Source organism: Nerophis lumbriciformis, linkage group LG31, assembly GCF_033978685.3.
Source record: "Nerophis lumbriciformis linkage group LG31, RoL_Nlum_v2.1, whole genome shotgun sequence".
Taxonomy (NCBI): Eukaryota; Metazoa; Chordata; class Actinopteri; order Syngnathiformes; family Syngnathidae; genus Nerophis; species Nerophis lumbriciformis.
The window spans coordinates 17,952,031-17,964,400 of record NC_084578.2 but is presented as its reverse complement, the minus strand read 5'-3'; the positions used below and the strand labels follow the sequence as shown (position 1 = coordinate 17,964,400).

General features: G+C 41.0%; 1 protein-coding gene across 2 annotated transcripts in view; it reads left to right on the top strand.

The window, feature by feature from the left end:
* The window catches only part of lrp1bb (low density lipoprotein receptor-related protein 1Bb), a 1,021,613-nt gene that overhangs the window by 799,914 nt on the left and 209,329 nt on the right, over positions 1–12,370 (top strand). For both annotated transcript variants that reach the window (XM_072912020.1, XM_061926507.1), the window contains 2 exons: positions 4,737–4,865; positions 6,749–6,871. In XM_072912020.1, coding sequence (XP_072768121.1) covers positions 4,737–4,865; positions 6,749–6,871 — 252 coding nt within the window. The remainder of the gene's footprint in view (positions 1–4,736; positions 4,866–6,748; positions 6,872–12,370) is intronic.

Sequence of the window (12,370 nt, the reverse complement as noted above, 5' to 3'; positions counted from 1 at the left end):
TTTATATTGTTTTACTTTCTTTTTTATTCAAGAAAATATTTTTAATTTATTTATCTTATTTTATTTTATTTTATTTTTTTTAAAGTATCTTATCTTCACCATACCTGGTTGTCCAAATTAGGCATAATAATGTGTTAATTCCACGACTGTATATATCGGTTGATATCGGTATCGGTTGATATCGGTATCGGTTGATATCGGTATCGGTAATTCAAGAGTTGGACAATATCGGATATCGGCAAAAAGCCATTATCGGACATCCCTATTCACAATCCCTATGTTTGACAAGAACACATACAGTCCTGGTCAAAAGTGTACATACACTTGTAAAGAACATAATGTCATGGCTGTCTTATTTTTTTGTGATAGAGTGATTGGAGCACATACTTGTTGGTCACAAAAAAGCATTCATGAAGTTTGGTTCTTTTATGAATTTATTATGGGTCTACTGAAAATGTGACCAAATCTGCTGGGTCAAAAGTATACATACAGCAATGTTAATATTTGGTTACATGTCCCTTGGTAAGTTTCACTGCAATAAAGCGCGTTTGGTAGCCATCCACAAGCTTCTGGCAAGCTTCTGATTGAATTTTTGACCACTCCTCTTCACAACATTGGTGCAGTTCAGCTAAATGTGTTGGTTTTCTGACATGGACTTGTTTCTTCAGCATTGTCCACACGTTTAAGTCAGGACTTTGGGAAGGCCATTCTAAAACCTTAGTTCTAGCCTGATTTAGCCATTCCTTTACCACTTTGCAGTAGCCTGAGGCGCCGACCCCCGCCGGACTAGCAGGCCCCGAGAGTACCCCCAAAGATATATATACATATATACAAACATCTGACATCACATGGACAAAGACAAGACCTTCTGGAGGAAAGTTATGTCGTCAGATGAAACAAAAATTGAGCTGTATGGCCACAATACCCAGCAATATGTTCGGAGGAGAAAAGGCCTTTAATCCCAGAAACACCTTCCCTAACGTCAAGCCTGGTGGTAGTATTATGCTCTGGGCCTGTTTTGCTGCCAATGGAACTGGTGTTTTACAGAGAGTAAATGAGACAATGAAAAAGGAGGATTACCTCCAAATTCTAAAATCATCAGCCCGTAGGTTGGATCTTGGGCGCAGTTGGGTGTTCCAACAGGACAATTACCCCAAACACACGTCAAAAGTGGTAAAGGAATGGCTAAATCAGGCTACAATTAAGGTTTTAGAATGGCCTTCCCAAAGTCCTGACTTAAACGTGTGGACAATGCTGAAGAAACAAGTCCATGTCACAAAACCAACACATTTAGCTGAACTGCACCAATTTTGTCAAGAGGAGTGGTCAAAAATTCAATCAGAAGCTTGTGGATGGCTACCAAACTAAAAGAACCAAACTTCATGAATGTTTTTTGTGACAAACAAGTATGTGCTCCAATCGCCCTATCACAAAAAAATAAGAGTTGTAGAAATTATTGGAAACTCAAGACGGCCATGACTTTGTTCTTTATAAGTGTATGTCAATTTTTGACCACGACTGTATGTCTTTGTTTTTTTTATTTAGGATAGCAAAATTATTTACCTTCCATTTACATTGATAAAAATACTACAATAATACAAAATATGTTTATTGATTTTGAAAGGATCGCTTGCATTATTATTATATATTATGATGACATTAGTGCTTAACTTGACCAAAGTTTATGCAAACTTCTCAACTATTCAAGATTATCATTGTCAAATGCTTATAATTGTGTACACACAGACAATTGTAAGCTTTTGACCATGTATATTAACGACCTGTAGTAGGACATGGGCATTACATTTGTTTGCAGATGCATTAGAAAGGCATAAAAAGCAATACATTACATTTGCTGGTACCTGCAGAAACCCTGATAAAATACAGAAATCAACAAAGGCTTTTACAGTTTAAAAATTTGCAAGATTTATTTTGATTCCATTATTTTCTCGACACATGACCTAATGCACATCTTTTAAACTGGTGGCCCGGGGTACAAATCTGGCTTGGGAATGACACCAGACCGGCCCGCGAGTTCAGTTAAAAAAACTTGGAAGAGACTAACATAATTGCACAAAATTTCTAAAAACACTAACACATTGTCATATAGAGGATCTTTGACGAGCTTTTGGCAGGAGATCCTTAAAAACAGTCTGGTCATGTTCTATAGACGGGACTATTTATTTCTGAATTTCCTAACGTTGACAAACTGCCATATTTTCCGGACTACAGAGTGCATAGGGATATAATCCCCACCCACTAAATTGTACAAGAAAAATATATTTTTCTATATACCATACCATACCATACCATAGCAACTTTATTTATGAAGCCCTTTAAAAACAACCACAGTTGAAGAACAAAGGGCTGTACACCACAAAGAAATACAGGCAAAGGACAGACTAAAAAATAACATTTAAAACAGAGGTAAAATACACATTGAAAAAGCAAATACAAATGATCTTAAGAACAATTTGTTAGATAAAAGCAGTTAAAAAAGTTAAAAACAGTTTAAAGTCTCATGCTGCATATATCAGCTGCACTGGACTATAAGCCGCAAAATAAATTATTTACACAGAAAGATTCTGTAAATGTTTATTCGCATACCTTAATTGCTTCCAAATACTGCCTGTTACGCGGGAGTAAAATCGGCTAATCAAACAAAACTGATTTCAACATCATGAAACCACTAGCTGTCGGAGCTAGCGCTCCAAACAGCTAAACAGACTCTGTAACTCCATGGTGACGTCTTGGTGAATTTACTGAGCAATTTACGAAACTAAAACAATACAAAAAGAATGCTGTTGTACGTTAATAATACTAACACAGACACTCGTAACGGTGGTAGCAAATTAGCTAATGCTAACGACGCTAGCATCAATACACTATGATAGCACGTACAAATATGGATGAAAACACTCCTACAGACATCAAAGATGGGATGGTTTGGTTAGTATGAGTAGTTGTAGTTATATTGTAAAACATACAAACTTTGCTCGGAGTGATGAATGAAGAATCTAAATGGGAAGACATGCTCTGGACGACCAGAGGACTGAACATGGATAAGTGTCCCAACTTGTCGGATTATATCCTCAGCCATCTATTTTTCAGGTGAGAGGCATGATTTATGATCTACAATAAACTTACAGGTAGCAAAGAAGTAGGAACGCAGCAGACCACTCAATGATGGAAACAGAGGCACCGTAGTCACGGCGGCGTTCTAAATAGTTTGTCTGCGTTCGCGCTTATAATAACAATATCACAAATACTTGGTAATATTCAAGTCAGAAAATATAAATGGAGAATTGTTGGCGCTTTTTGAATGGTTATTTATCGGATTTTATGGGCGGCATAGAGCAGTGTTTTTCAACTACTGTGAGATACAGTCTGGTGTGTCGTGGGAGATTATCTTATTTCACCTATTTGGGTTAAAAATATTTTTTGCAAACCAGTAATTAGTCTGCAAATGATGTGTTGTTGAGTGTCGGTGCTGTCTAGAGCTCGGCAGAGTAACCGTGTAATAGTTTTCCATATCAGTAGGTGGCAGCCGGTAGCTAATTGCTTTGTAGATGTCGGAAAAAGCGGGAGGCAGTGTGCAGGTAAAAGGTATCTAATGCTTAAACCAAAAATAAACAAAAGGTGAGTGCCCTAAGAAAAGGCATTGAAGCTTAGGGATGCCTATGCAGAACGAAACTAAAACTGAACTGGCTACAAAGTAAACAAAAACAGAATGCTGGACGACAGCAAAGACTTACTGTGGCGCAAACACAGCGTCCACAAGGTACATCCGAACATGACATGACAATCGACAATGTCCCCACAAAGAAGGATAAAAACAACTGAAATATTGTTGATTGCTAAAACAAAGTAGATGCGGGAAATATCGCTCAAAGGAAGACATGAAACTGCTACAGGAAAATACCAAAAAAAGAGAAAAAGCCACCAAAATAGAACTAAAACACTACCCACAGGAAAACGGCAAAAAACTCAAAATAAGTCACGTCGTGATGTGACAGGTGGTGACAGTACACCTACTTTGAGACAAGAGCTATATTGATGCATGGTTGGTTATGGTTTGAATTCATATCCAACAATTGCGACGACGTCTTTTTACTGTCAACTGAGTTTTGTTTTTTAACGATTTCTGCTGGTGGTGTGCCTCCGGATTTTTTCAATGCAAAAAATGTGCCTTGGCTCACAAAAGGTTGAAAAACACTGGCATAGAGGACCTCCCATTGGCTCTGCTGTAGGCAGACTTTTATTTACGTTTATCAAATATTCAGAATGCATTAAAAAAAAATCCATCCGTCGTCATGTCTTTCATAATGATTGTGAACAATAGGCAAAATTCAAAAAAAAAAAAAGTGCAGTTCCCTTTTAAGCCTGGTGTACACATATTTGGAGAACCTATACAAACAAGTTAAAAGTTAAAGTCCCAAAGATAGTCACACACACACAAGGTGTGGTGAAATTATCCTCTCCATGTTCACCCCCTGGGAGGTGAGGGGATTAGTGAGCAGCAGCGGTGGCCGCGCTCGGGAATCATTTTGGTGATTGTTTAATCTGTTTAATATTTACATTTCACTGTATTGTGTGTCACTTCTGGTAAAAAAAAAAAAAAAACGGAATAAATGACATGTAGGGTATTTTTATCTTCAGTCAAATGTCAAACCTTGTCAAATCTCAGCCACACATTATATAAGGTCTAAATATTGCATGTGTTTCTTTGTTCTTAGGCTCGGTGACATGTGCGCCAGGGTTATTCAGCTGCCCAGGGTCATATGCTTGTGTTCCAAAACGCTGGCTCTGCGATGGTGAAAGAGACTGCCCTGATGGAAGTGATGAACTTTCTGCAGCCGGCTGTGGTAAACGCAACCTTCAAGTTCAAACACGCTGACCTGATCACTTAATCATTTAGCAGTTAGAATTGTGCGTGCTGGTCCACAAATCCGCACTCAGCAAGATAATACAAAACATTACGTTTATGTTGGTCAGCTGAAACTGAACAGTATATACACTACATTGCCAAAAGTATTTGGCCACCCATCCAAATGATGAGAATCAGGTGTTCTAATCACTTGGCCCGGCCACAGGTGTATAAAATCAAGCACTTAGGCATGGAGACTGTTTCTACAAACATTTGTGAAAGAATGGGCCGCTCTCAGTGATTTCCAGCGTGGAACAGTCATAGGATGCCACCTGTGCACCAAATCCAGTCGGGAAATTTCCTCGCTCCTAAATATTGCAAAGTCAACTGTCAGCTTATTATAAGAAAATGGAAGAGTTTGGGAACAACAGCAACTCAGCCACGAAGTGGTAGGCCACGTAAACTGACGGAGAGGGGTCAGCGGATGCTGAAGCGCATAGTGCAAAGGTCAGTTGCTACAGAGCTCCAAACTTCATGTGACCTTCCAATTAGCCCACGTACAGTACGCAGAGAGCTTCATGGAATGGGTTTCCATGGCCGAGCAGCAGAATCTAAGTCCTACATCACCAAGTCCAATGCAGTGGTGTAAAGCCCGTCGCCACTGGACTCTAGAGCTGCTGAGACGCGTTCTCTGGAGTGATGAATCACGCTTTTCCATCTGGCAATCTGATGGACGAGTCTGGGTTTGGAGGTTGCCAGGAGAACGATACATTTCGGACTGCATTGTGACGAGTGGGACATTTGGTGGAGGAGGAATTATGGTGTGGGGTTGTTTTTCAGGATTTGGGCTTGGCCCCTTAGTTCCAGTGAAATTAACTTTGATTGCTCCAAGATACCAAAACATTTTGAACGATTCCATGCTCCCAAGCTTGTGGGAACAGTTTGGAGCGGGCCCCTTCCTCTTCCAACATGACTACGCACCAGTGCACAAAGCAAGGTCCATAAAGACATGGATGGCAGAGTCTGGTGTGAACTTGACTGGCCTGCACAGAGTCCTGACCTGAACCCGATAGAACACCTTTGGGATGAATTAGAACGGAGACTGAGAGCCAGGCCTTCTCGACCAACCTCAGTGTGTAACCTCACCAATGCGCTTTAGGAAGAATGGTGGAAAATTCCTATAAACACACTCCGCAACCTTGTGGACAGCCTTCCCAGAAGAGTTGACGCTGTAATAGCTGCAAAAGGTGGACCGACATCATATTGAACCCTATGGGTTAGGAATGGGATGGCGCTTCAAGTTCATGTGTGAGTCAAGGCAGGTGTCCAAATACTTTTGACAATATAGTGTATCAGTGGATTATATCAACCATATAATCTTGTTTATGATCCAGAGCCTCCGTTAGATAGATAGATAGATAGATAGATAGATAGATAGATAGATAGATAGATAGATAGATAGTACTTTATTGATTCCTATAGGAGAGTTTCCTCAGGAAAATTTTAATTCCAGCAGCAGTGTACATCATTGAGATCAAATTTAAAAAGTACTAAGTAAATAATGGGTGTATAAATGGAAATAAAATGGAAAAAATATTACAATAAGAAAAAAATAAAAAGCAACAATAAGAATAAAAATATAACAGTAAAAATAAGAATTTAACAAGAGAAACTAGGCAGTAGTGACCATGTTATGAAAATGTATTGCACTGTTATTGTTTTGCATCCCCTGTCATCCTAGTACCCCCCATTAGGTCCGTACAAAGACAGAGACACCAGTTAATTATCATTCTGTTTACACAATGCTAACACTGGCTCTGTTAACATACTGCGCCGCAATGGAAAATGGCACCTGAGCCCACTTCTTCTCATGTGTTTTAGCACCTAACAACACGTGTGATGACAACTCTTTTCACTGCCACAACAAAGCCTGCATCCCCCAGCGATTTGTCTGTGACCATGATGACGACTGCGGAGATGGATCAGATGAGTCCGTGGAATGCGGCAAGTAGATAGTCTTGTGCCCTTTTGCTCCTAATATCTTTCTGCCGTTTTATGATTATGCCCGCATTTGCATATCATCTACTTGTCCGCTTTCATTTAAAAAAATTAATGGGATGAAAATGGTAGCTCTAGGCAGGGGATAAAAACCCCCAACTAAAGTCAAGAACAAAATTGAGACCTTGTGAATCTCACTGTATTTACTGCAAGTAACAAACAAAAGCATACACCATTTTGGAAAAATACATAATTATTTCATTATTACATGGAGATATATTTCTGATCCAACAACCATTTCGTAAAAAAAACCTACTTTCTCATGTACGGTCGTATTGCATCTGCAATAATTAAACAACAAATGCACTATTTTTTTGTTCCTGATGTTATTGCAATTTAAAAAAAATGCATGCTATTGATATTATTTTGTAGATAAGCATTTTGCGTCCCACTAAATTTGAATTGTCTGATGCAACTTCAGTTTATGACTGGCTGATGAAATATGGGTGTTTGTACTTGAAATATCTGGAAATAACGCAGATGTGAAAGGCACATTGTGCATTGGGTGCCGAATGCAGATATATTTCTCAGATTTAACACACTTTTCTCAGATTTGGCTAATTTGCATCACATCCATCCATCAATTTTCTACCGTTTGTCCCTTTTGGGGTCGCGGGGGGTGCTTTCAGTTGCATTCGGGCGGAAGGCGGGGTACACCCTGGACAAGTCGCCACCTCATTGCAGGGCCAATACAGATAGACAGACAACATTCACACTCACACTAGGGCCAATCACACATTTAGGTTTAAATGAAATGTTGACTCTAAATATGACATATCATTGTGTGAATGTGAGTGTGATTGTTGTCAGTCTATCTGTGTTGGCCCTGCGATTGTCATGATTGTTTTTTTTTGGGTTTTTTTGTGGACATCTAGAATCTGTCCTTAAGGGGGGATCTCTGTCATGATCCGTGGTCGGATCATGTTTTGTGTTATCGGTTTGTTTTGGACTCCTTTTAGTTCCTGGTTATGCACTTCCTGAGTTTAGTCACCATGGTTACTTATGATTTTCACCTGCCTTTTCGTGCACCTGTTGCTCATCAGAGACTCTATTTAGTTTTGCCTTTTAAGGTCACTCAGTGTGGCTTCATTGTTTGTATCACACCTGTACCAAGTAAGTTTTGTAGTTCCTTGTCATAGCATCTGTTTAAGTGATAAGCCTCTCGTGTTTTAGGCACGCCTGCCTTTCTTTTTGTTGTGTTGCCTGTACTGTTGGTAGTTTGGATGATTTATGTTTAATAAACCAAAGCCTACCTTCACGCTGTCGTCCGGAGCCGTCCATTTTTGCATCTTGGGAGAACAACCGCACAGCAAGCGTAAACCCCTCCGTGACAGCGATGAGGTGGCGACTTGTCCAGGGTGCAGCTGAGATAGGCTCCAGCACCCCCCGCGACCCCAAAAAGGGACAAGCGGTAGAAAATGGATGGATGTATGGATGGATGAATGTAATTGTTGAATCCAAAATTAAATATATATATAAATGTTTATGTAACGCTACAGTGAAGAAGGAGACGGCACTGAGACAGGGACGCCGTTTAGCTTGCAACGTGTTTATTTGCACAAATGTGTGACGTGTGTAATTAATCCAAATACGTGTGAGACTATGTGAAGCGATTATATGTTGAGTGTTACCGGGAGATGTTGGAGGTGCGTCTTGAGGCAGGTGCGGAAGTCCAGAAAGGGCAAGGCAGGCTCGGAGGTCCGGGGACGGGCAAGTGGTCAGGGGCTGGAGCGAGGCGTCGTTGTCCGGGGGCAGGCGAAAGGTCGAGATCCGGGAAGGCAGAAGGGAGTCCAAAGGGGATCCGGGGAGACGAGACACACAGTCCGAAACCAGGGAATGACGCGAGGCTGCAGGATGACGACACAGGACAATACACGATGAGCACAAAGGAGGGGAAGCACATAGGCGAGGAAAGCTGGAGACGTGTGAGGCTTACTGTACAGGTACAAGTAGCTACGTTCTGGCACTGGAACGCAGGACACGCTGGCTTAAGAAGGCAGGGGAGATCTCATCAGCGACAGGCAATGTTCCCTCTAATTTTTCATGTGTGTGAGCAAATGCACAAACTCCCTGAGCATTCATGTGAGCAACATCAGACTTGCACACTGTGGCCATACCAGCGTCAAACCTGTCCCAAACCTGACATCATAACCATTTAAATGTTTTATTAAAATAATTTTCTGATATAAGTGATTTTGCCGCAGGGGTTTATTGCGTCTGCCTCACAATACGAAGGTCCTGAGTAGTCCTGGGTTCGATCCTGCGCTCGGGATCTTTCTGTGTGGAGTTTGCATGTTCTCCCCGTGACTGCGTGGGTTCCCTCCGGGTACTCCGGCTTCCTCCCACCTCCAAAGACATGCACCTGGGGATAGGTTGATTGACAACACTAAATGGTCCCTAGTGTGTGAATGTGAGTGTGGTCTGTCTGTCTGTGTTGGCGCTGTGATGAGGTGGTGACTTGTCCAGGGTGTACTCCGCCTTCCGCACAAATGCAGCTGAGATAGGCTCCAGCACCCCCGCGACCCCGAACGGGACAAGCAGTAGAAAATAGATGGATGGATGGAAGGGATTCTGCCCTCTTACAATGAAAATAACAAAAAAACATGTTTTTTCATGACCTATGTGCTAGTATTGTATGTCTGGCTGCGGGTCCTGCCTTTAAAAGAAATGTTACCCCTTTCAGAGATTACATTTAGTTCCTGTAACCATCTGTCTGTAAAATACATCTTTTTATTAGCATTTATGAAATCTAGTGACAATATTTCATGAATAACATCCTTAGATTAACATTCTTAATAAATGACAGTAAAATAAGCACACATCTGATTGAGGAGTCAGAGTGTTACAACCTGGCTTTGCACATTGTGTGGCGTTGGGGTTGTCCGACTTTTTGTGTGGCCATAAACGCAGCACTGGCTAAGTGCCATGAGTGCGTGTGTTGGTGCAGGTGAGACAGAGCGAGCAGCTTCTGTTGAAACGACGGATGACAACGTTGGTTTAAGCCTGGTTTGTATGGCAGAAAATTACCAGTTTTTATTTTTGGTGTGGTTACAAACAGTTTTGCTCAATAAAGTGATTGATGGAATTCCTGTCCGTAAAGTGTCTCGACAGACGATAATTGAAACGTGTTGACAAAGATTGTTTTATTCATTGGGGCCACTCTTGTTGTCAGCTGTCACTCACAGAGTTGCATTGCAAAATCATACAGAATAAATTGTAATGTGTTTATTTTGTTTAAAGTTCAGATGGGATTTTTGATTTTCTGCGTGGCATTAATTTGCTGTGCGTAGAGGACGCGTGAGCAGTGCGTAATTGCGCAGGCGCGCACCTTAGAGGGAACGTTGGCGCCAGGTGTGTTGATTGTAGATTGTGCGCAGCCGCGCGGAGGCGCAGCTGCAGCAGGAGAGGAACGCCCGTACAGCTTGAGCCGTAGCATGTTAAATCCAAACCTAAATGTTAAATCTAAACTTAAATGTTAAATCTCAATCTAAATGTGAGCGCTAAATGTTAAATATAAACCTAAATCTTGAATCTAAACCTAAATCTTAAATCTAAACCTAAATCGTAAATCTAAATGTGAGCGCTAAACCTCTCGCCAAGTGTTAATGAATAATTATAGGATGGCAATAATCCACCAATCCGGAGCCTCTCACCCGTAACGCCGCGCCCACATCTCTGCCTCTCTCCTACACCTTTCTTACTGTAGAAGAAGGAAACATAACGGATGCTTAATGACAAATAATGCCAATAAAGTTGCATATTGTAAAAACATGTTTGCTCCAAGTGTGTAAGTGTGCATGGTGTGTTGCATAAAGACATAAAGATGTGTGTTGCACAAAAACACGTCGACGCTGCAATTCCGCCTTTGACACTAAATGGAATTGAGTCCAATTACACCGAGGCATACTGTGTGCATGAATACACCTATTTCTATTTGTATGTGTCTTTCATCATTTCGCTGCGCTCTTACTTCATGATTGTGTCACATATGAACAATGCGGTCACTCTCACATAAATTTGATGCAAGCAGCAGCCAGCTGACAGACACTCTTTGGATCGGTTCTCAAGAATATGTCTTAATTGTGATCTTAATGGTAAAAACATGATCATAGTGAGTGTGGAGTCATCATTTGGTCAGAGTTTCGGATGTGGCGCATGCCGATATGCGCCTTTGATTATATGCCATACTTGCCAACCTTAAGACCTCCGATTTCGGGAGGTGGGGGGTGGGGGTTGGGGGGGCGTGGTAGGGGTGGGGCGGGGGCGTGGTTGGGGGCGTGGCTAAGAGGGGAGGAGTATGTTTACAGCTAGAATTCACCAAGTCAAGTATTTCATATATATATATAAGAAATACTTGACTTTCAGTGAATTCTAGCTATATATATATATATATATATATATATATATATATATATATATATATATATATATATATATATATATATAAGAAATACTTGAATTCCAGTGTTCATTTATTTACACATATACACACACAAAACACTCATCTACTCATTGTTGAGTTAAGGGTTGAATTGTCCATCCTTGTTCTATTCTTTGTCACTATTTCTCTAACCATGCTGAACACCCTTTCGCAGGTACCCAGAAAGGTTTCGAGTACCACCAAAAAAACTGAATCTCTGAAGACAGTATAAAAATCTGTGTTAAAGGTGTACGAATACTGTTTGTATAATAAGCATGTTATTGTTTACAAATGAGGGTTAAGAGTTCAGTACTAAAAAAAAAAAAAAGAATGTGACTTAAGTACTGTTTTTTAATTGAGCTGCTGCATTTTGTGGTTGTTTTTTTTTGAGTAACTTCTACATTTCTAAAAGGGGAGGAATGTAATAGAGTGATCTATGTTTGTCTGTTGCCATCTCCTGGTGAATGTTGGCTATAGCGTACTGGGGTTACTTTTTGGTTGGCCAACGATTTACGTGGTGTTGCGCACCTGACGTCAAGTGTGTGAGTCTGTTCTGAAGTCTACAGAAAAGAGACGTACTTCATCACCTCGCCTGGTTATTGCCTCAAACTCAATATATTACAACAACATTGCTGTTTACGGCAGACGAACTGCTTTACGGTAGAATAAAACATGACTGCTGTTGTTGTGTGTTGTTACCGCGCTGGGAGGACGTTAATGAAACTGCCTAACAATAAACCCACATAAGAAACCAAGAACTCACCCTCGATCATTCTACAGTTATAACGTGTGTGGGCAGGCACGCTGTTTATATTGTGGGAAAGCGGACGTGAATACAGGCTGTTGACACGTCACTCAGGTCCGCATGGAGCTGGAGGGGGCGTGGCTTCCAGCTCCGCCTGAATTTCGGAAGATTTTCGGGAGACAATTTGTCCCGGGAGGTTTTCGGGAGAAGCGCTGAATTTCGGGAGTCTCCCGGAAAATCCGTGAGGGTTGGCAAGTATGTTATATGCATATGTTCCTGC